Raw genomic sequence first — 25,755 nt, forward strand, 5'->3', positions numbered from 1 at the left:
AATAAATGTCACCAAATTTCAGAGTTCTGTCTATCTAACTACCTAAAATATAGTCTTTGTATTTTTCTTCAAGTTCTTCCAAATAATCTCATCAACTGGTAATGGTTAAGGATGTGAGCTCAAAGAATATTCCATTTTGGCACTGCCTGTGATGAAGTATAAATGCCTCAGCATTTCACAAATATTTACTGACTTTTTTTTATAGAGTTTCTGACCTGTAAGAATATCACCATGTGTTCTACCATCCATCTGTAGCAAAGTGACCCCAACTTTGCCAAGTTTAGACTCTTTATTGGCAGTTTGGCCGTGTTAGTTCATGTGTATTAGCTATTATTTTGTGTTTTATTTTGTTGGGAGGGATGCTGAAAATCTTGGTAGCAAAACACCAGGACCAGGTAGGCTTCATTATCAGAACACTTGGTGGATTTCTTTGCTTTAAGCTGTGAATTGCTTTCTTGTTTGTTTTCTCCCTCCCTTCCATAGTAAAACTAAATTTTTCTGAATGTTTACTTGAATTAAATTTTCCTTTTTTTGGTTTAAACTATTTAAACTAATTTTCTCTAAATGCATACATTAACATTAGATGTCTCATTTCTTTTTTAAATGGCCATTGTGGTTCAGTATATTTAGCCATAAAAAGGCTATTTTAGGTTTTCTTGAACTTTTTTCCTGACCTACGTGTTAGTTTCCAAAAGAAGAAACCATTTTATCCTTCCTTATAAACCCCAAAGCATACAATAGAGTGCCTTGTATATATGGCAGGTCTTCAATAAATGTTTGTTGAATGCATTCTTTTTTTTTTTTTTAAGATTTTATTGGGGAATTGGGGGAGGGGAACAGCGCTGGGGAATTAGGGGAAGGGGAACAGACAAGTTGCTGTCATTTTGTTCTTCAGTCTAGTTGTGGAGGACGTTGCTTCACTGGCCCATGTTGGTATCATCATTTCACTCTTCCCAGGTGAGGCAGAGCGGCCTCTGGACGGCCGCTCACAGCAGCTCTTGGCAGCTCGCACCAACTGCCAGCCACTCACGCTGGCTGCCAGCCACACACGGTAGCTATGGTAACCCCACTGAAGCAGGGGCTGCAGCCTACGCCGTCGCCAGAGACTCACGGCAGTCCAGCCCCAGGTCAAGCTGTGGTTCACCATCTTAGCTGTAGAGGGCAGTGTCACTGGCCCTCATATGTGAGATCCGAACTGGGGCCCTTTGGCGTCCCAAGCCAGCTCTTAACCAACGCGCCACTCGGCTGGCCCTGAATGCATTCTTTAAATGAAATAAATTTATTTTGAAATTCTTTTTCATAGAATGGATAACCCAAATGACCGTAAAAGAGATTAAAAATATCTTGTATAGACACTTTTGACTTTTGCTTAACTGTTAAATTCCTTATAAAAGAGATCGTTGTTAAAAAGATGGCTACAGTTACACTGTAAGCCAAGCTCTGTTACTCTCTGGTAACTGAAAGTTTATGAGCTTTTTAGTTGGTTAATGGGAATATTTAGATATGCCTTCATTATCATCTTTTTTCTTTGTGTTTGTTAAAATGGTAATAGTATCACTTTCTTCAGTCTCCAATTAGTTGATATTTATTTACCCGTATTACCAATATTCTTTCATTAAAACATTTATTTGTTTGTTCATTTATTCATTCAATATCCAGAAACTTAACTGTGGCAAGGTATTGTGGTAAGCAAATGAATTTCCTGGCTCCAGGAGTTTGTAATCTAGTGTGGTGTTTCTCAAAATGTGTGCTGTGGACCCCTGTGGTTCTGCAAGGTCAAAACTCTTTATCATCATAAAATACTCTTATTTTCCTCTTTTCATTGTGTTGGTGTTTGCTCTGATGGTACATGAATCATTGCTGTGGTAACAAACTGTACTAGTAGTCGTATTTTCCACCACTACAAACTCAATTTTAAAAAAAGGCAGTTTTGCTTAATTTCCTTGATGAAGCAGAAAAATTATTTATTAAATGGCTACCCACGTAATCACTTTTTCTCAATATTCTGTATGACGAAATGGGGAGTACACATAAACATTTGTGTTGTATCCTGAAGTATGATTGTTGTCTCAAGGAAAACCATTTGTTCAGTTTTGTGAACAGAACTAGCCTCTTTTTACACGGAACATGTTTACTTCAGAGAACAACTGCCAAACTACAGCTATTCAGTATTGGGCATTTTGCAGACATTTTCTTGAAAATGAACAAATTAAGCATGCCAAATAAAAAAGAATAACTGCCAACATTTGTTGTCAATGATAAAATTTGAGCTTTCAAGCAAAAATTAGAATTTTGGAAAACTTATATCTGTCATTGTGAGTTTTACAGTTCTTTTTTTCTTTTTTTTTAAACTTCATTGGGGAACAATGTGTTTCTTCTGGGACCCATCAGCTCCAAGTCAAATCGTTGTCCTTCAATCTTAGTTGTGGAGGGTGCAGCTCAGCTCCAAGTCCAGTCGCTGTTTTCAATCTAGTTGCGGGGAGTGCAGCCCACTATTCCATGTGGGAGTTGAACCAGCAACCTTGTTATTAAGAGCACGTGCTCTAACCAACCGAGCCACCACCCGGCTGCCCCCAGGTACCTCAGCGGCAGCTCAGCTCAAGTTGTTGTCTTCAATCTGTTATCTTCAGTCTAGATGTGGAGGGCGCAGCTCATTGACCCATGTGGGAATCGAACTGGCAACTCTGTTGCGGAGAGCACACACTCTAACCAACTGAGCCACCTGGTCACCCCAGTTTTGCAATTCTTAAAGCTTCCCATTTCTTAAAAACTTTCTGATGAGATCAGTTGTGATATTAACAAATGTACTTATTTTTTGGATTATTGTATAATGAAATATGTTAACAATCAGATTTTATAAATCAGTGAACCATTATTTTCCATAGGACCAGAACATGATGTTACAAAATTGTGCATGGGTTAAAAGATCCTTTCAAGGTACAAGATAGACCAAAGGATTTTAATGTTAAGAGAGTACATAACAGTTTATTGATAGGGGTATTGATAGGGGGTGACTGATTAGGTCAGTTGGTTAGAGCATGGGTGCTGATAACACCAAGGATGCCGGTTCGATCCCTGCGTGGGCCACTGAGCTGCGCTCTCCTTAAACGGGTCAACTATGCCTTTGTAGCTTGAAAGCAATGTGTAACCAATGACGATGGCTGTTCCCCAATAAAATAAAATTTAAAAAAGTTTTTGATATAGTTTTATATTCTACATTGCAACTAAGTTTTAATAAGTATCAAAGGAGAATATTCTTAATTATCTGAATAGGCTATTAAAATACTCCCCTTTTCAACTCATTTTCATAATATTTCAACCAAAACAACATATCATAACAGATTGAATGTAGAAGCAGATATGAGAATCACCTGCATTTTAATAGGCCAGTCATTGAAGAGTTTTGTTAAACACTGCCACTCTTACTACTGATTTTTTAAAAGTATAGTCATTTTTCATAAAAATGTTATTTATATTAACATAATGAATTTATTATGTTAAATGAATTAATATTTATTTAAAAAATTATTCAGCTTTAGTTTTTTACATGGTAAACATTGATAAATAACGCATATAAAAATGGCTTTTGGAGTGCTCAGTGATTTTTAAGAGTGTAAAGAGGTCCTGAGACCAAAAAGCTTGAGATCCAACCATCAAATAGGACATATACTCAAATATAGAGTGTTTGAATACAATAATAATGTGAATATGATAATAACTAAGAATGATATAAAATTCTTTGTGTTAGAGAAGAGAGGAACTTTCTCTCCTGCCTAGGAAAAACCAAGAATACTTCATGAAGGAAGTACGTGTTAAACTTGGTCTTCAAAGAGAATGTGTAGCCTTTCTGGAGATAGGGGTAGGAGGGGGGTAGGATGGAAGAAGAGGAGGATATTTGAGATAGCATTGAATGAGCACTCTTTAAAAAAAATATAGATACAGGCATACCTATCTTTAAGTATAGGTAGATAAGGGTATATGTAAACTCTTTTGGCATTTCTCTAGCACTGTAAATTGATGAATAGATTTGTAGAGACTGAGGGCTGACCATTTTCAGAGAATCACATTTCTTTGTCATTGTTTTTTTGATTGTCTATCTTTTCGCCTTGCAAATCAAGCTTGGGAAATCTTTGCTAAATGCAAAGAGCTAATGTTTCTATTTGCATCTGTAATTGCAAATGTATAACATAAACATTGGCTCTGTTCTATGTAGAATCTCATGATGGAGTTTTATTTTATGAAAGTTTCTATGTGTTTGTCTATTCCTGTGTGCATTTATGTTTTTCTGTGTCCTTCTCCATTTTCCCCTTACCCCCCTTTTTCATTCCGGCTTCATATTTCTTGTTATTTGGCTTTTGTAACTGACGTGCTTCTTGTGCCTATTGTTGGTTTTCTGACCTTTCCCCCCTTTTCATTTTTGTTTTCTGTCCTTTCACTACAGAACTAGACTAAATCAACATATACTTATTATCTATATATTGGATGGGCTTTCTTTTCCTTTTTCTTAACATAAAAATTGGAGTAATAATGTATTTTACATTTATTTTGGTAAATATTCCCAGAAAAAAATAACATTCTCATCAACAACAAACCTTGATGTGTGATTGTGTGTGTGTATACACACGTGTACTCACACACACACACACACACACACACAGACACACACACACACCCCTTTTTCCCTTAGAGCTAGAAGCTTTGAAATTTTTCTTATAACTCAAGTGCTCATTTAGAGAGTTTATTCAGGTTCCTTAATGTTTTGTATATTTAGTGTGTGTAGATCTCCTTTAAAGGTTATGTTACTGGAAATTGAATGTGATACTTGGATTCACTAAGAAAATCTGGGCACTCCTCTCACTTCACTTGCTTGCACCTAATTTGACAGTAACTTTTAGCAACTTAAGCCAAAGCCCCTACTTTTAAAATAATTTCATTGGTTTACTTAATAGTTACATTAAATATCAATAATAAGTACAACTGACAAAATTAGCTTTGGAATATATACAGCATACACTTCAGCTGATAGAAGCAGAAGTGAGTGGGTGAGCTTGAGAATGGCCTGCTTGCTACTCATGAGCATTTAGTATTCTGTAGCATCAATACATTTTACAAAACAAATTGAGAGCGTTGGTCATTTTAGTTAGTAGGTTAAGTAAAGATTTGTTAAGAGTATTCATTGTAACATTTTAAGTCTCAGCAAAACTTAATTAAAATGTTCTAAGAAATTAATATATGCTATCTTTCCCCCCTTTTTATGTCCCAAATATTTATGGGTGCTAGAATCCCAAGGAAATTGTTTGGTTCTAAGCACTTAGCCCCACATGAAACAAGAATTTGTAGGCAGGACAAATTTAATAAGTGAGATGAAAGGTGGAGAAACAAATTCCAGAAAAAGGTTTTGATTATGGGTGATGGTAGTCAAGGAAAAGAGGATATGGGAGAGTGGAGTAAGGAGTGTCTGGAGGGAATATGGAGGAGGGTAAGTGTGTCTAACAGGTTTGAGGTTTATTTATGACATTCCCCCCTTGAGACTTGTACCTTTTATCATGAATTTTATATTAACGAACGTAATAAATGCATATATTTAGCTAATATGGAAACGTTTCTTTTTCTGGAGTGGATTGACTAACATTGTTGATTACAAATATACATATGTAAATTATAAAGTTACAGTGGTAGCCTCATTTTATATTTTTCCTTAGAATCTGTCATTAGAAGAATGATTTTGTACAGAATATGTGAAAGATCAAGGAATATGGGACAACTAACGGTTGTTTACAACTTGGTTTGCAAATGGCAGTGAAATAATTTGTCTGCTGAATAAAATTGAGCTTATTTTTCTTTCTACAGCGTATTAATTATATTATAGTATGCCATAGCCACTTTCAGTGCAATCCTCCTGGTCTTGGAACAGCAGCCAATTCCAGGAATTAAGAGAATTAGGTTACTTTGCCTAGTGGGACAAAACATACCCAAGGTATTAAAATCATTGGCTTGTCTATTTGGGACACAATCAGAAATAAAGTTTAGAGATAAAAGTTGATTTGCATGCTGTTCACATTTATTCATACTTTAACAGATATGTTTTTCTATTCTGCCTGATTCATATAATCCTTTTTGAAATAGATTTTCAATTGCAGTTATGTCCAGAGGTACAGAATTTTAATAAAATTTTAGGATAAAGACTAAATTCAGAATTCATCTACAATAACTTGATGCCATTGTCTATGAAAATATTTTGTTCTGTCTTTAGGATATTTAAGCAAATATTAGAAACGTGGCTACCTAATAGATGACTATGTATTATAAAATTTTTGAAGGATTTATTAATCTGTTATATCAAATAATGTAAGAAACCAATTTGAAAGAGGGAAAAATTTTAGATTTATTTGAACTTAAGTATTTTTTTAGAAATGATTTTTTTTTTTGTACTCAAAGTGATAGAAACAGAAATGGGGTGATTATGAGAATGTTTTGATTGTGTAGAATTTGGTCATCTGTTATAGCTTATACTAGTACTGTATCTCTATAGTTTAATGAAATTTTGGAAAAAAAATTTTAACTTTTCATTCCCAAGCTCTGAAGTTCTTGTAGAAATTTTTGCTTTTCTGTTTCTATAACCATTGCTATGAAACTACAGGGATATGGGACAGCATATTTGGTTCTGTAGAATCTCTGATCTCCACTATGCTCTAAAATATCCCAAGAATCAGGGGCAGAGAATTGCTCTAGAATAAGTAGAAATACACCCAGAAAACAATCAGCCTGTAGGGTCTCTGGCAAGTACAAAAAGGAGTAAAGATATAGAATGCAGCGATAAACTAGAAATAACCTGTTTATAACATGGATCAAGATTGATAATAATATACCAAAAATTTAAACTTGTTTCTTCCAAATCAGTGAAATTTAAAGAGAGTTCCTTAAAAATTAAACATTAGGGCCTTCTGTGGTATCTGTATTTAGAGTACCACTATGTTACTTTAACCTTTATGGCTGACAGACACCCCACTTGAAAGATCTTATTGCAACCTTTGAAAATAATGCTTAAAGAATGTTGCAGCTGGAATGCCCTAAAAGATTACACCATAATTTCCCAAATCTGGTTTTATGCTAGGATTTAACAGTATATCTCCAGGCTCTACCCTAGACCTATTGAATTAGAATCTGTGTGGACAAGACCTAGGATTCTGTATTTTAACAAGTCCCCCTATGTTAGGCTGGCACAGATTGATTGGAAATCAGTGCTTCAAGGCTATTGGTCTCATTTTCTAGATGAAAAATCTCAGGCCCAGAGGAGAAAAATGACATGTCGGTCTGTATTCAGTTTGGTCCTCTTCTCTGCATGGCAGCTACACTTTTCAGAGTATTTTGAGGTCAAATCATGATAGCCAGAACTCCTTTAGTTGGTGGACTGTGCTGAAATGCTTCTCAAGAGCTAGCACTTCTGCATGCGATCTTTCAAGACATTGTCATGACACACACTGCTTGAGCTGTAGCACGGAGACATTGAATCCTTTGCAGGAGAATGATCCAAGAATTTCCTCCTTCACATTAATATCCTATGAGTGAGCACAGTCAGGTACTCTCGGAAGTTGTAGAGATAATCTTCAGAAACTACCTCTGAATAAAAGCCTATGAGAGAAGTATCACATAGATGACCATCAGCAAAGTGGTACTTTTATTTAAAAAAACTTTGTTATCATATAATTGACATTTTAAATTGACGATTTGATAAATTTTGATATATGTATACACACAGGAAGCCATTACCATTATCAAGATAGTGAAAATATCAAAAACCTTAAGAAGTTTTCTCATGATCTTTTGTAATCCTTGTCCCCTGCTTCTCCATACCCTTCTTCATTCCCACGGAACCTCTGCTTTTTGCACAGATTAGTTTTGCATTTTCTCAAATTAGTCAATTTTGTTGATCTTCTTGAAGAGTGTACTTTTGGTTTCTTTTTTTTTTTTAAGTTTATTAATTTTTGTTATTAGCTGTGATTTTTATTTTTCCTATTTACAGTGGATGTAATTTGTTCTTTAGCGAGCGCTCTGTTGATTTCTTATTTAATGTATTATGTTCAAATAACAGTTTGTATGACTTGAATCCTTTTAAGTTTATTGAAGCTGTTTTATAGTCCAGAATATGGGCTCTCTTGGTAAATGTTCTCAAAAAGATTGTTATTTAGATCATATTTGGAAAACTTTTAGCCATTATTCAGATTTTTTTTGTTCTCTCCCCACTTTGGATATTCTAATTACATGTGTGTTAAGTTACTTGAAATTGTCCCACAGCTAACTAATGCTATTTTCATCATTTTTAATTCTTTTATTCTGTGTCTTATTTCAGATAGTTCTTTATTGCTGTGTCTTCAAGTTCACTGATGTTTTCTTTTGCATTGTCTAATCTGCCATTAGTTCTACCCAATGTATTTTTTATTTATTTATTTATTTTTATTGGGGAATTGGGGGGATGGGAACAGTGCTGGGGAATTGGGGGAAGGGGAACAGACAAGTTGCTGTCATTTTTGTTCTTCAATCTAGTTGTGGAGGATGTTGCTTCACTGGCCCAAGTTGGCACTGTCATTGTGCTCTTCCCTGGTGAGGCAGATCAGTCGCCGGTTTCTGGACGGCCGCTCACTGCGGCTGCTGGCCGCTGAAGCTGGCTGCTGGCTACACACGGTAGCCCATGGCAACCCACTGCCACAGGGGCTGCAGCCTACGCTGTCGCCGGCGACTCATGGCAACCCAGCTCCAGGTTGAGCTGTTGTTCAGCATCTTAGCTGTAGAGGGCAGTGTCACTGGCCCTCATATGTGGGATCTGAACCGGGGCCCTCTGGCATCCCAAGCAAGTTCTAAACCATCGCGCCACTCGGCCGGCCCAACCCAATGTATTTTTTATCTGAGACATTGTAACTTTCATCTGTAGAACTTTGATTTGGATCTCTTTCTATATCTTCCAAATCTGTACTTATATTTTGTAGATAAGGAATACAATTATTACAACTGTCTTAATGTTCTTATCTCCAATTTTAACATCTTTGTCAAGTCTGGGTTGGTTTCAGTTAACTGATTTTCCTCTTCATTATGAGTCATATTTTCCCATTTCTTTGCATACCTTCCAGACTTTGATTAGAGACCAGACATTAATTTGTTTGGTGCTGGTTATTTTTATATTCCCTTTAAATATCCTTGACCTTTATTCTGGGACAAAATAAAATTAATTGGCAATTGTTTGATCCTTCTGGGTCTTGCTGATAAGATTTGTTAGGTGGAAATGGGAGTGTTTAGGGGTAATTATTCCCTACTATTTTTTAAAATTTTGTTCAATATTAAACACTAGCACCCGGTGGAAAGGCTGGCGAGAGCATATGGTCTGCAAGACAGACAATCCTATTTACCCGTAATGAAAGGGACAAAATAGTTTTGTGGGAGGTGGGGACACTGGCTATAAAATAGACAGAAGAATTTCTAGGGAGGGGGCTTCTCTAGCAGAAGTGGAAGGATAGTTGGGAATCACAGGAAATGAAAGCTAGAGCTTTTCGAATGGAAAAATGAAGACTAGTCCTTAGTTCAGAGGTACAGTTCCAAATCAGATGTGGTTTATACATATGTTGTTAAATGTTTAAGGAGAGAAGATAAGAGCTTTAAAGAATGAGGACATTTATATGTTCCCATGGTGGGATGGTAAGAAAAACAGGCAGTATTAGGTACGCTGACCATATCCAGTAAAACACAGGATCAGTATTCTTAAGGCTGTTATATTGATTTTCATGAAAAGTAATTTGTTTTTCTAGGCAGTGAATATGCCAAGCCCTTCAATAGTACCATAAAAATTATTAGAAAAGAATATATTCTCTCTGTTTTTCCTGAAGGGTATCATCAGCTATTAGGAGTGGCATAAGCTCGAAGCTAAATTTAAATATCCTTCAACATACACTTGTCATAAACATGATTCAAATGATCAATAGTGAACCATTTCTATATCATCATGTTTTGGGGAATTTAGAACATTTTTACGTTGGTGGTTTAGTATCCAGCCTTTTGATGTTTTCACCATGGAATATGCATACTTTTCATCAGTATGTTTCTAAATGTCAGTCACTGCCTTCTGCCTTGTGTTTCATCTACTAATGTTTAAATAGCATTGCAGTGTCCCTGATATAGAGTTCTTTTAAGCCAAAACCAGTTACAGGAAGAATAGTAGAGAGATAAGAAATATAGACCCCCAAAAGTATAGTATAGCTACGAATGCTATAACTGGGAAGACATGTCACCTTTCATTGCTACAGTTAATGCAGAGGTAAGGACTTGGACCAGTGGTTCTCGACCCTGGCTTTATATTAGATAACCTGGAGAGTTTTTTTTAAAACTTTGAATACCCAGGAATTCTGATTGGGACCTGGGCAACAGTATTTTTGAAGATTCCCCCATATGGTTCTAATGGTCAGCCCAAGTTGAGAGCCTCTGTTTTAGACCAACTTTGAAAGCAGAGTCAGGTTAGAAATATCTACAGGCTTCGGAAAAATCACTGTAGTGACACAAAGACTAATCTTTGTGCAGGCTGGGAAGCATAGTTGGATTGTGTTTTGATTTTTTTCCCACCTTCTGAGTCACACCTAAGGAGAGTAACTGTTAAAATAGTCATCTTCAACAATGAAGAATAGCAGTACTATATTATTATGGAGTTCAGAAAGGTGTAAATGCAGTTTTTGTGAAGGCTGAGGCTAAATTAAAACACCATGATAAGACAGGTGATCAAGACTTGCATCATCAGTGATAAGTCATGTTGATAGCATTTACACTTGATATGATGTGAAGAGAATTGTCACTTTATCTCTGTGGTCTTCCTCCTCAAACCCATAATCCCGCGTAAATGTGAAAAAAAAACCATACAAATCCCAACTGTGGGACATTCTACAAAATACCTGATCAGTACTCCTCAAAGCTGACAAAGTCATCAAAAACAAGGACAGTCTGAGAAACTGTCACAGCCAAGAGGAGCCTAAGGAGACCTGACAACCAAATGTAACATGCTATCCTGGATGGGATCTTAGAACATTAGGTAAAAGAACATTAGGTAAAAATAAATATGAATAAAGTATGGATTTTAGTTAATAATAATGGTTCATTAAATACACCACACTCTAATGTAGGATGTTACTAATAAGGGGAAACTGGGTTGGGGGCATATAGGAATTCTGTGCTATCTTCACAATTTTTTCTGTAAACCTTAGACTGTTCTAACCCTAGTCAGTAATTTGCTGAAAATGATGCCTTGATAGTTCAGTCACCATGCCGATGAGTGTATGGTTTCCAGTTAGCTTTATTAACTAACCCGTGACAGGGTATGGATGTATTAGTCCCAATTCGTCACTCCTAATGGAAAGTCAGGATGGGTTAACACCATATTAAGGGTAGGACAGTAACATCATGTGTTTATAATTTAGAGCGCATTTCAGGATTACATACAGTTTCAGCACCCCCATTTCTCCCATCCCCCCACCACCCAAAAAAAAGAGAAGAAAGGGGAAAAGGAAGGAAAGTAAAAGAAGGAAAAATTGAAGGAAGGAAGGAAAGAGGAAAAGGAGGAGAAGAAAGAGAAAAGGAAGAAAGGAATGAGAAAGGCACAATGGTTGGCACATAGCCTGTGTATTTCTAAGGCTATGAGGATGCAACTAAATTATAGATAAGTTGTAAATAATATAACTTGATGGGTACGTGATGTTGGAATAAATCACAAGGTTATAAGCAATGATACTAAGTTCAGCTGTTGCAGCAAAAGTATTTGAGTTTATAGATATTAAGCAGTAAAAGTAAATGTTGGGTTTCAGTGGAAAAAAACAACAACTGAAATAGCCATTAGATTTTTTTGGATATTTGTGAAAGTAAATTTGAAGACATGTTAGAAGTGTTAACATTCCAATTGTATAGGGAACTACAAAATGAACTGGGCTTTTTATAAATAAGGTGAACTGACAGTTTTTCAGATGTGGTGCTTTTGTTGTATTTGAAATTAATGATCTGAATTGATGAGTGAAGTCAGTCATTTTATTTTGCAAAGCAGTGTAATGTTGCTTGTTTTACCTGTTATTTCTTGATAAAGTGCTTTACTTTTACCTTTCTTGTGTTTGACCATCATACTCTTAACAGTATGTGATCATTGTTTCTTTGCCTTTTACTGTGATGTAATGTTTGCTTTTTTCCCTTAGCCTGGGATGTATCTTGATCTTCAAAATAACCAGGCATGCTATTTACATGAAACAGATAAGCATAACCATGTAAATCTTCATTGATTCCCTGAGAGGTGGTGTGTGTTTTTCGCTTTCCCTTTTTAAAAATATTTTTTTTTTTTGCTGGCAGCCTTAATAATGTTTTCATAAAATATGATGGATTTATAAGTCTGTTTAACATGCCTTTCCCTTTTTGTCTTAGCGTTTTGCTTCTAAGTTGCAGATGCAGTGGCTGAACAATACGCTGTGTGGTGTGACAGGTAAATTTCCCAATTTACCTGCCGTAATAGTGTGCTGTGTAATGCCATTCAATCATCTCTGAATTTTACTTGCCTGATTAGTTGAGTGAAGCAGATTTTCAATTTAAATGTAACTTCATCTGCTTGATTAAAAATGTAACAGAACATTATCTGCTGCAAATAAATTTCAGTGGAAGAGATGATTTTGCCTGTTTAAAAATAACATCTGTTTATATTGGCTGGAAGCAGACGATTAATACTTCTCTAATTTCGAGGTTTACCAGTCCAGCTCACCTGTCTCTTTGCATGGATAGTTGAAATTGATGGCTGTCGAGTATAAACATTTACCTGTTGATGTTTAGTTGATGGATTTCTTTTTTAAGGATAATACAGAATCCCATCATTGGGCATTCATTTATTTGCTGCTCATCAAGATGATTGACAGTTTTGCCAACAACATGGAAAAAGGATCTTCCTTCATGATGCATACGAGAAAAATTTTACCCCTCAGTGATGAGTGCCTTACAGAAAAACAGGTTCTTGTGAATTCTTTTTCATAGTTGGTATTTATTTGAATTCTGAGTTGAGGGTTCATGAGTATAAATTTAAGTCAAGTGTGTAGTAAATGAGGGTATGTAGTACTCTCCTGCTGGCATCTTTCATCAAGTGATTATATGTGTAGGCCGTAAGGACAATGAGGGGAAAAGATAGGAAAAACCAAAATGGTTATTTTTTTTTCCCCCGGCGCTTAGCATAGTGTTAGGCATGTAGTAGACCACTCAATAAATATTTATTGAATTTGAATTAAATATTAGATCAGGGTATATTTGATATTCTACAAATGTAACAAACTAGATTTAATTGGTTTAAATATATAGTTAAAAATTGTAGCAAAGAGAGATTATAGAATACTAGTTTCTCTTTTTTTAAATGAAAACTTCTTTTTAGGAGCTTATTAGAAGTATGTTTGTAAGTACAGAATTCTATAAATATCCTCTAGGAAAAAAAAAGGCACTGTTCACTGTTAATTTTCCTAACTGGCAGGTAAAATCAAGTTAAAAAAATAGAGGTAAAAAAATTCTAACACTATAAAACAGCAGTACAATCCAGTGGTTTTTAGTATATTTAGTATATAGTAAAACTGTTTTTTTAAAAAATTGTTATAGCTCCACAATCTCAAAAAATACTGTCCTTTTTTTTTTTTTTGAATGCTGTTCTTATTTTGGTAGTCTGAACATTTTTTTTGTAGAGGAATAATTTTGCATTATTTTGATAACATTGTTTTTCATAGAGCAAACAAAAATATTACTTTGACAGTTACTGAATTGATACATTGTAAACTCTTGTTTCCAATTGTAACATTTAGGGGTTCTTGGCCACATTATATATCATTTAAATCAAAACTCTATAGTCTGTATTTTTCAGGCAGATATTTGAGACCTGTGCCAAAGTACTTTTAATCAACTAATTAAGAAAATTAATCATTCTTTACTCCCAAACATGTAGGGTAAATTTTAACCTCCAATCACTTTTGCCAATTTGGACATTTTGGATGATTTGGTTGTTTTATTTACAAAAAGTAAATATCTGGGGGTTGAATCTTTTCACATCATTATGTTACTATTGGATATTTAGCAGAAATTTTTGCCTTAGTGCTTTAGGAGGACAGCTCAAACTGTAAAAATGTACAGATAGGTAAATAGAATCATATATATTTGGTATGTTCTGCAATTATAATCTTGTAATTTTGGCATTGTAACAAATGACTTTAATCTTATGTAAATATAAGATATGTAAGTTTAAAAAAAATCAGGTATGGTAAACATAAGACACTTAGAATATTTTATGGTGTAACTTTTTTTTATTACCTTGTCCTTCCTGTTTATTAATAATTTGCAAAAGGTAGATGAGGTATTTTTCTGTTTCACTTGTTCAGATGGTATTTAATGAAAAAGAATGAACTTAGAAGATCAGAGTCTATACCTGAAGAAGATGCTACTACTTAAGATTGTATCAAGGTGTTTAGGGTCTTTAGAGACATCTTAGTACTTCTGTGATTTGCTTTAACTTTAAAACTTTGTCATGTATCTTTAAAAGGGGGTGTTCATAAAGAATGTTCACAGCAGCAGCATTTACAATAGCCAAGTCGTGGAAATAACCCAAATGTCCATCAGTCAATGAATGGATAAATAAAATGTAGTACAGTAGACCCCCCCTTATCCGGCAGAAAGGTTTTGCTTTCTGCTGTTAGTTACCCATGGTCAACTGTGACTGAAAATATTAAATGGAAAACTCCAGAAATAAACAATTCATAAGTTTTAAATGGTGCACCGTTCTGAGAGTAGTGTGATGAAATCTGCTGTCCCACTCCGTTCCGCCTGGGACATGGACCATCCCTTTGTCAAGCGTATTTATGCTGTATCTGCAACTGGCCATTGAGTCACTTAGTAGCCATATCGATTATCAGAGAGAGAGAGAGACCACATTTATGTAACTTGTATTACAGTATATTGTGACAGTTCTATTTTGTTAGCAATTGTTGCTAACCTCTTTACCATTCCTAATGTATAAATTAAACTTTATCATAGCTATGTATGTATAGGAAAAAACATATATGTGTGTGTGTGTGTGTGTGTGTGTGTGTGTGTGTGTGTGTGTATGGGGTTTGGTACTATGTGCGGTTTCAGGCATCAAGTGGGAGGGTCTTGGAACATTGCCTCCATGGATAAAGGGGGAAATACTGAATATTCTTAGAGTGGAATATTATTCAGCCATAAAAAGGCACAAAGTACTGATACATGCTATAGCATGCATAAATCTCCAAAACATTATGCTAAGTGCAAGAAGCCAGACACAAAAGGCTACGTATTCTATGGTTCTATTTATGTAAAATATCCAAAATAGGCAAATCCTTAGAGATAGAAAGTAGATTTTAGTCACCAGAGGCTGGGAGGAGGTAGGAATGGGTAGTGACTCTGTTGGGTATGAGGTTTATGGACAATGTTCTGGAATTAGATAGTGGTCATGGTTGTATACCTTTACAAATTTATTAAAAACCATTGAATTGTACACTTTAAAAGGGTGATTTTTATGGTCTGTGAATTATATCCTATATTAAAAAAGGGCAGGGGTCAAATATTATAAGTTACTGGTTTATAGGCAGATTATTACCAGAAGAGCTGGCCTTTTTCATTCATCTTAGTATGTAAGACCATAATCTGATATATTAATCATAGAGGTATATTTTGTCTATAAGCTCTATCTTTATATTAGCATTATTTCTACTTATATGTTTTTACATATCATTTAAAGATTCCCCTCAAGAGTGCGAGCTCTGAGCAATAGCGGTTTGATTCCCGGCCCGAGCTGAGCTGCCACTGAACTGCCAACAGGTGGCAGGATGGCTCAGCTAAAAAATAAATAAATAAAAAGTAAAAAATAAAGATCCATAGTTAGGTTATAGAAATTTAAAAGATGAATATAAAACAGACTTTTATAATATCACGCTGTCTTGAAATTGTGCTATTATTTTTTAAGGTTTTAGTGCACTTGTTTCAGTTTGAGAGACTGAGAAGCTTTAAGGTAGATTGTAGATACTATATAAAATTGTAGAAATTTATCCTGCTGGAAATATTTAGAAAAATAAGAGTAATTCTATATCAAAATCAGTATATTTATAAACTTTAAATAAATCTAGTAATAAATTTTGTTGATTAAAAACTTTTCTTAGCATTTTTTTGCATTAAAAATCTTACAAATCAGCATTACTTTGTAAAATGTTCATGTGATCAAAATTAGACATTTTTTAAAATAACAGTACAATGTTTACTTTTTGAAATTGTGAGAATATTTGTTTTGTAACTCAGAGGAGAGAGAATAGGTACTTGAATACAAAATATTAATTCAGCTTTCAAAACCAATCCATTATAAAATATTGGTTGCTTTAGAGGTCAGTCATACTGAATTGTATGCTTTATTATTTGAAATGTGGTTTCTTTTAAACCTGCTGCAGAAATCCTTTTCCTTCAGTTATGTTTTAGAGTTGCTATGTGAGTATATTGCAGGATTGACTCATTTTTTTAAGGCTTGGGTCCCTTAGATATTCTTAGCAAATTGTTTTCACACTTCTTTCTTTTATATTCAGTTGAACCATTAAAAAATTGTTGATATTCAAATTATTTCGTTTTATTATTTTTTTAAGATTTTATTGGGGAATTGGGGGAGGGGACCAGGCAAGTTGTTGTTCTTCAGTCTTCATTGTGGAGGGCGCCAGTCGCTATCTGGCTTCCCGTCGGCAGCTCGTGGCCTCTAAGCTCAAGGTGCTGTGTTCAATTCTAGTTGCAGGTGGGCATAGCCACCATCCAGTGCAAGAGTCGAACCAGCAGTTTTGTTGTTAAGAGCGCACGCCCTATCCATTGAGCCATCCGGGCGGCAGCTCAGCTCAAGGTGCCGAGTTCAGTCTTAGTTGTGGGTGGGCATAGCCCACCATCGAACAGGCCATCTTGTTATTACACCAACTGAGCCATCCTGCCACCTGCTGGCAGCTCAGTGACAGCTCAGCTCGGGCGCAGATCATTGGCCCATGTGGGAATCGAACCAGCGACCCTGTTGCTCAGAGCTTGTGCTCTTAAGCCAGCTCTTAACCAACTGAGCCACTCGGCCAGCCCCGATATTCAAATTATTTTCACCTACAAAAATATCAATTTTACATGGTTCAACCCAATAGTAATTTACTTCAGGTTATTAGGCAAGTATGAGACAATTTCAATACTAATAGTAAGTATTTATCATTGTTCTTTCCTAAGCACTTTACATGGATTAATTCATTTCATCCTCCTAACAACCCAATGAATTGGTACTATTATTATCTCATTTATAGATGAGGAAATAGGTCTAAAGAGGTAATATCCTTAAGTAAGTGGGAGACTCAGGATTTCAACCCAAGCAGTCTTGGTGCAGAGCCCACGTGTACCACAATACTATGAGTATTTTCTTCTACTCTTGACCTAGCCCACTCTTCACCCTCTAGTGGTTTTGTAAACACAAGCCCAGTTCTTTCTCTAGCCTTGAGCCCTCCTCTTCTTTCCCGACTCAGTGTTAGTTAAGTGTTGGGCTTTTATTGCATTATCTTTTTATTATAATTGTGTGTTATTCCAGATGTGTATTGTAACTACAGGAATAGATACTCAAAGGAGCCTTCACAATATATTAGACTGACATTTACACTTGTGTTGTATGTTATTTTGTAAGTTTCAGTAGTCTTCTGTACATTCATATCAGCTCAGCTAACACTTACTGAGTGCTTTTGTGTCAGATCTTGTTATGTAATGTGTGTAATAATGTTAACTGAATTGATAAATCTAGGAATCAAGTTAGTCTGTGTCATCTGAAGATTCAGTCAGTGTTTAGGATCATTGATAAAGTAAGTTGTTTCCTGCTTTACTCAGTCCTTAATGGCAGTTTTCCGGATTCCCATTATTGACTTCCATCAAGGAAACAAGCATTTAAAAGAATATGGCAGAGCTGGGAGAAGTGTTTTCGTTTTTTACTGTTAGGGCCTGTCAGGATCCTGCTCCTGGTTTCTTACTCATCCTGAATCCCCTGACACTTCTCTCTATCTTGAATTCTTCTCTTAGGTACTTGGTACATAGAAGGGAAATAGTATCAACACTCTAAAGAAGGTGGTTAGAGTTAACATTATATTTATTTAAATCACCATGGTATATTCCAGATTTGTTTAAAAGTGTATAGTTATTGCAGTGGTGTATGAATCTGGCTTGCTAAAGGGGCAGTTTGTATATAGTGCATTTATAAGCAACAGATTCTTACACTGATAAATACCTGGGTTTTGTGGGTTTCTTAGGTGTACACTGAATGGAATGTCCTTGGACAGTAGACCTCTTTGGCCCAAGCAACCTGAAAGCCTTAAGGAAATAAACTAAAGTCGAAGGATTCATTTCAAAATAGGAAAAAGCTGAGGCCAAGTTGAAACATTTTTGAGTTTACAAATGAAATTATCATTCATTCTTTTTTGAATTACTATTGTAATAACTTTTTAGCATATAAAACAATTTTTCTTGTGTTAGATTACCAGTAGTTTTATATTAGAGATCCATTAAAGTAGTAATGGGTGGCGAGGGGCATTCTCATGTTATTTTTGGTATGCCAGAGCCTAAGGAAGCAGCCATCTTTTATATAAATTTAGTGCTGATTTTATTATTGTGTATTATTGCCATTAGATGTTTTTATTGCATATAGCTAAATAAATCTGATTTAAAATGTAGAGAGAAAAATTCATTATGAATAAATATATCTAGACAAAATTTTCCATCGTGACGTACATAAGAGGATAAAATGGGTTGGATAAATGGGTGTATTCTTTAGGTTAGGTATTTCCAATTAAGGTCATATTCACATGTACTGGGGTTTAATATTTGTACATATCTTTTTTGGAGGAGACTGTTCATTGCACTACAAGGAATAAGTGTTGTCCATGTATCTCATTTTTCAGAATTCCAGTCAATTTGGTTAGCATTTCATGCAGTAAATCTGTTGCATGTTTTTTCTGACACATACATAATAATATTTTAGAAGTTATATTTATATTTTACCCTCCTCCCCACCATTACATAGAAATATAAACTCTTTCCCTTTCATTGTGTGGGATTTTTGGGTGGAGAGTAATCTTTTTTGTTAAACCCACTTTGCTGTCATTTTTTTCAAGATATTAAAAATGTGCTCCAAACATATTGTATGATACATATTTAGTTTAATGTTTATTTTTAGATGTTTACTCCTTTTACTTCCTCTTCCTAGCCCACCTCTTGTGGGTAGCATATAAATAAATCTTGAAATTGGGGCAGAAGTGGAAAAGGTTAATCCACGTCTAATGCTGACATAATTTTCAAAGTAACTGGTTCCAAGGATGAGCAGAATATATTTTATTTAATAGGCTATGAGATATGGATTTTCATAAACTTTTATCCAGAGTAACTAGATTCACACATTCAGTGTAAAGGGTGTTATGAAAATGTAAAGTTCATTAATATGCTGTATATTTTTATCCCCTTGAATGTAATTTAGAGATTATATACTGTAATAGGATTTATGACATTGTACTGTTTAATCTTTAGGGTGTTACTAACACATCAAGGACAGTTGGCAGTAACTGAAGTTAGCCTGAATTTTAAGAACGTATTAGTATTATGGAGCATCGTGAGTTTTACTTAGCACTAAACAAAATTTATACTCTTAGACTATTTACAGATTCAAAGACTTTTTGACTGCAGGCCCAAAATCTTTAAGAACTAAGAAGATGAATTAAAGATGAAATGATTTCTTTCTAAGGTTAGGTTTTAATTACTACATGGGGGATGGTTATGGTATTTCTTCAAAGTATGTGTTTCTGTGCGTTTGAATTTGCCCTTCCTCAATAACCTAACTGGGATTTATAAAGTGGAACAATCTCTTTTGTCCAGTTTGGCTCTCAAAAGGAGCTCTAACTTAAAAACAGCTACGTGTATTTTTCTATCAGGAATAGCTTGCCATTCTGAAATATAAGACAAGGAAAACAATGGCCCAATAAATTTTGAGTCTTTAAGTCATTGCTCAGTTTTGTTTTGGTTTTGGTTTTAATTCTGTTTATTATTTTATGTTGGATTTGAATTGCTTAGATTGGAAACTTCTAAAAGGGCAAAGAATATCTTTTCAGCTTGTGGTCTTGACAATATCATGCACAAGTAGATACTCACAACCTGTTTGTCATTGTTTCTACTTTGGAAGAAGAGATGATCAGTGGAAAGAAATGAGGAAAACGGTTGTGCCTTTAAAGATCTGTGGCAATAATATTTTTCACACAGCTGCCATTCTTTAAGAGATGCAAGCGGAGGTTTTACTATCTTTTTGCCTTCTTTTGAGTTGGGGTTTGCTTAATATAGTTTTTGTCTTATGTATTATATCTACATACATTGAAAACCTCATCAGACACTGTCATACCTTTTGCTTTCTGTTTTAAACATATTTTAAAATTCTCAAGCAAAGAAGGACTATTACCATTTCTGTTGCTCATCTCTCATTCCTAGTTGTCAAGTTTCATCCTGGTGTCATATTTCTTCTCTCTCAAGAATTTCCTTTAGTAGTTCTTTTAGGGCAGATCTGCTGGCAGTGAATTCTCTTAGTTCTCCTTCATCTGAGCATATCTTTATTTCACCTTCATTCCTGAAGGATATTTTCCTTGAATATAGAATTCTGAGTTAACAGTTCTTTTTTTGTCAGCACTTAAAAATGTCGTTTCACTTCCTTCTGGTCCCTGGTTTCTGATGAGAAATTCTCAGTTATTTAAATTTTGTTGCCCTTTAGGTAATGCAAGTAAAGCTGAAAATTTGAGTTTTCAGCCATTATTTCCTCTAATACTTTTTCTTTTTTCCCCATACTCTCTCTTTTCCTTCTAAGACTCCAGTGAAACGAATATTAGCTCTCTTACTTTTATCATAAGTCCCTGAGGGTTTTTGTTTTATTTTAATATTTTTTATCTCTGGATATTAAATGGGTATTCCCTATTAATCTGCCTTCAAAGTTACTGGTTATTTCCTCTGTCATATTCATTTGGCTATTGAGCCTGTCCATTGGGATTTTCATTTTGATTATTTTATTCTTCAGTTTCTACATTTTCCTTTTGGTTCTTCTTTATATCTTCTATTTCTTTGAAAAGATTGTCCATCTTTCCATTCAGTCAAAGAATATTTGCTCTTACTTGATGGGACATTTTCACAGCATCTTCTTTTGAAAGTCTTTGTCAGGTAAATTTATCATTTGTGTTATTTCAATGTTGGCACCTGTTAATTATCTTTTCTTATAGGTTGAGGTTTTCCTGGTTCTTCATATGTCAAATTATTTTGGACTATATCCTGGACAATTTAAGTATTACATTGTGAGACTTTCTTGTTTAAATCTGATGGTAAATGTTGCTATTTTTGTTTTAGCAGGTACTCAGTCTGGTTGGGTTCAGGCTGCAAATTCTAACCAGCCTCCTGTGGGTTGTTCTAATATCAGTTCCTTTACAGAACCTTTGTAGTACAGTTTCCATCTGCCCTGCCTGTGTGCCAAACAGTGGCCACTCTGGAAACTTGGCGGTTGTCTATCCCATAGTTCAGTTCTCACAGTCGGTGGTCTGCTATTTCAGCATCAGCTCCATGCACACACAGCTTAGGTGTGAGCCCAGAAGTGCATAAAAAACTTCATGGGGTCGCTTTCCTGACTTCTCCCTTTTTGCAATGCAATCTCCCTGGTACTTTTTGGTTACCTGGACCTCCCGTTTTTGGTCCTCAAACTACAGAGTTCAGGCTTTATTTACCCCATTCTGCTGCATACTTCTTGCAACTGAGCCTACATGTGGGATGAAGTAACAGGTAGACAGAGAAAAAGGTAGACAACAGGAGTTCATGCTGTCCTCTTGAAGAGGAAGATTTCTCCCTCAGACTTTAGACTCTGGACCCCATTGCTGCTGCTGTCACCTGCCTCTACTGCATCACAAGATTGCTTGGGATCTGGGGTACAAAAGAATGTTGAAAAGAGCACAAACCTGAGGAATTTCCTCTACTCTTAGCGTTGGGAGAGTCCTTTCCTGATCCTCAAGCTACCGTTATTGGGCTTGGCTCCAGAGTTCTTTTTCTACCCAGAATGCCCAGTGGTAAGTTTCTGCTGTGTTGAGTCTAGGCCAGAGAAGAACTAGCAAAGGGGGGAAATGGTAAATTCACCACCAGTTTGGTGATATTAAAATCCTGGTCTTGCCCAGTCTGCCTGCTAATGTGAGCTCTTAAATAGCTGCTTTATGCATTCTGGCCAGGTTTTATACCTGCATTCAGTGGGAAAGGACAAGGTAGAGTGTGCTGCTTCCATCTTTCTGGGACTGGAAGGAACTCCTGATATATATTTGAAATCACCAAAAAATTTAGAACAAGTGAAGCAATTTTAACTCTAGAGTATGCGTTTCCCCCTCACCTGATTTCATGCCTCATGTTGTTTAGGAGTACATGTGTTAGAACCCACATGAGGAAACTAGCCTATTTATTAAAAATGGAAATTTAGAAAAACATTTTGGGCACTGGAAGCCATTGGGATTTTTGCTCTTTCAGAGACGCACAAGTCTTTTTCTATGTAAACAGTAATTTTATCTTATTTTTATGTCTTTCTAACTTGTCATAAGTAAGATTCCAGTCCAGATACCTAACAACAATTTTGTAGCAAGTTTCCTTTCTCCTTGTTGACTTATTAGAAGTGCATTAGGTTTTGCTTTTTTATCACCAGTAGATTTTTTGAAAATGTATTGAAATGTTTTCTCTCATGTATTTTTTTTCTCTTTTTCTTATTCTGTCTGTTTCTTCTTACTTTTCTTTCACGTATGTTTTTATTACTATATTTATCCATGCCCTGCCCCCACATCTTGCTGCTAAACTGGGTGGATAGGAATGTATAGGGGTGCTTCTCTGAGAGTTTAAACTCTGACTGGGAAAAGAATCTTCTCTCTCCTCCCCCAAATGCTGTCTGCCTCGGCTGTTCCCCTGGCTAATTAGAATTCCAAAGGGTATTAATAACCATTTAAATTAATCAGACTATACCTGCAATTGCTAAAGGTGAGGTTCAGGTTATTCAGCCAAACACCAGTCAAAACTGGGTAGGAATTCAACATCTTATTTTCATTTCTGCCCTATGAAAGAAAACCTGAAAACTCCTTGACAGAAAGGTTGTATAGATCACTCCACCTGCTCACTTGTTTGCAGCCTGGCTTCTAACAATGAAAGGAAGCCCTGCCATTAATTCAGCCTTCGTTAGGCAACAAAAGCTAAACAGCTTGATCTTGTGAAAATACAGTTGAATTGTTTGTGAACGTCTTTTGGGGCAGAACTATATAGAAAACCTCCTAACATCATAATCCTTTATTAAATGCAAAAGTATTATAAAGAGCTAAAAATTCTCTTAGAAATTGATGTTGCAAAAGTAATTTAACAATAGAAGTCTCCCAAGGGACATTGAGCAGGTGGAAAACCAGCTATAATTTCAAAACTTTAGATAAACTAGAGGAGTGGAAATTGAATGACCAGTCTTAAGAGTCAGAAGAAACCCTATTCCCCCAAAAAGAAACAGAAGAAACCTTACAGGTTATTGAGTTCAGACTCTCTCATATAGATATTCATTCTTTCTTCAGCACAGTGGACACGGTCACCTAGTCTCTGTGTAAACATCTCAGTAACAGCCAGTATTAAAAAGGCAGCCCATATCATTATCAGATGACTTGTCATTGTCAGAGAATCCTAATCTGAAATTAATAACTATTATTTGTTTTTTCTTTTCATTTTACCCATTGAGTCATAGAGTGTTATTTGAATAGAGCTACATATTTGCCTGTTTTCTCCACTCTCCCATCCCTTACCCCGCCACTACATTAGATGTATATTTTAGAAGTTCAGAAATATATCGGTGACTACATTGTTAGATAAGCATGGCTGTAAGAGAGCACTCTTCATACATGGTTGAAGTTGAAAAAATCTAAGGCAGACATGGGAACAATTAGATAAAATGTATATCTCTTTCTGTATAACAGGCTATTTCTCAAAGAGTTATTCTTTTCACTGCTAATATTTGTGCTAACTATGGAAAAGTCTAGATTCAGGAACTAAGAAAAATTAGTTGGTTTGAGAAAAAGACATCTACTGGAATCTGCACAGCACTCCTTCAACAAAGATATCTATTAGTCAATGGATGTCATCCCCTACACCTGTCTAAAATGACTCATTTCTTTTCCTGATTACCACTTATAGATTTTTCCCTTTTTTGAAAAACTTTACACAAAATGTAAACTTCATACATTGGGATTATTCTTTGGTCCGGATCTTTTCTTTGAATGAAATAAGCTTTGGGATGCTTATTTAGATGTTCAATGGAACAGTGTGGAGAACAGTAATTGTGTTTGGGCTAAAGAATTAATCCATTTAGTCATGGGAAGCATTACTTAGCTTTTCCTTAACAGCTGAATTGTGGAGCAACTTAGGCGCTATTTTAGGATTTTAGCCTCTAATAGAAACTTTTAGAAATGAAAGTTTATTTGTACTGATGAACATATGCTTTTGAATAATGAGCCATTGAATTGATTTCAATGAAAGTGAAATTGTTTTTCAGTTCACAGTTCGTATTTTATGTTTAACCATGAATTGAAAGCTATATCTTTGTGTTGCTCAAATTTAAAAAAATCAGGATCTTTTAAGTCAGCAAAGTACATTCTAACAGAGAAAGTGTTTTAGTAAGTTAATAGTAGGGATGGCTTCAGAAAGGACTTGTAACCTTCAAGTTTTCTGATGGTTACTACTAACTTTTGTACTGTGTCAGTCAAGTATTCGAATAAAATTTATTTTGTATTAATTGTAATTCTCTTAAAATAGAAAAATTTACTGAATTTTGATATCTAACAGGCCAAAAAAAGACGGGGTTTTCAGAAAGTTATATTTTCATCTCAGAAGAATAATTATCCCATGTGTTATGTAAAACATTTCTTAAAGTTAGTTTAAATGATTGAGTAAAAGAGAATTTCCCGACTGATATAAACTGCCTGCATATATGCACCTGTACTGTAGTCTGCCAAGAGCTGCAGCCTGAAGAAAAATCTAATAGCTTTTTTTTTAACTTTGTACCCTATCTGTTTATACTGTTGGATTTCCCCCTTGTTTCATATTATAATTTATATGCACTACCAATTAACATATTTATTGAGCATTCATTATATGCCAAATACAGAGTTTGACTATACTGACGTGGATGGATATTTAAGAAGACAGAAGACGAAACATGTTATGGTTTCAGCCCAAACCTTCAAAGGAGGAAGTTGAGGTTGTTGAGCTCACTTCCAAAGCTCTTTATAAGCTTCCCTCAAAGAATTAGCCCTATGTGTGGGAGTGTGTACATGTGTGTGGAGTGGTACTGAACCTTTTACACTCTGCAGTAGTCTTCTTTTTTAACAAAAGGTTTACACACCATATAAGTTACCCATTGAAAGTGTACAATTCAGTGTTTTTTAGCCTATTCCCAGAGCTGTGCAATCATCACCATAATTAATATTAAAATATTTTCATGACTTCAAAATGGAATCCATGCCCATTATCATCACCCCTCTGTTATCTCCAAAAGTCTCAGCCCAAGGCAACAACCGCTAATCTACTTTTTTTTTTTTTTTTTTTATTTTTTTTTTTTTTTTGGGAAATAGAGGGCAGTGTCACTGGCCCTCATATGTGGGA

At 35.3% G+C, this 25,755-nt stretch overlaps 1 protein-coding gene across 3 annotated transcripts in view; it reads left to right on the forward strand.

Annotated features, from left to right (window-relative positions):
• The window catches only part of LOC109393737 (zinc finger CCHC domain-containing protein 7-like), a 100,613-nt gene that overhangs the window by 29,775 nt on the left and 45,083 nt on the right, over positions 1-25,755 (forward strand). Inside the window, exon 3 of one of the 3 annotated variants that reach the window (XM_019663265.1) lies at positions 19,606-19,631. The exons of 1 other annotated variant lie outside the window; for it this stretch is intronic. In XM_019663265.1, coding sequence (XP_019518810.1) covers positions 19,606-19,616 — 11 coding nt within the window. In that variant the 3' untranslated portion in view covers positions 19,617-19,631. Of the gene's footprint in view, positions 1-12,435; positions 12,495-19,605; positions 19,632-25,755 lie in introns of those variants that run through there. One more of the 3 variants, XM_019663264.1, reaches the window with a different exon arrangement.

Source organism: Hipposideros armiger, unplaced genomic scaffold (genome assembly GCF_001890085.2).
Source record: "Hipposideros armiger isolate ML-2016 unplaced genomic scaffold, ASM189008v1 scaffold_388, whole genome shotgun sequence".
NCBI lineage: Eukaryota > Metazoa > Chordata > Mammalia > Chiroptera > Hipposideridae > Hipposideros > Hipposideros armiger.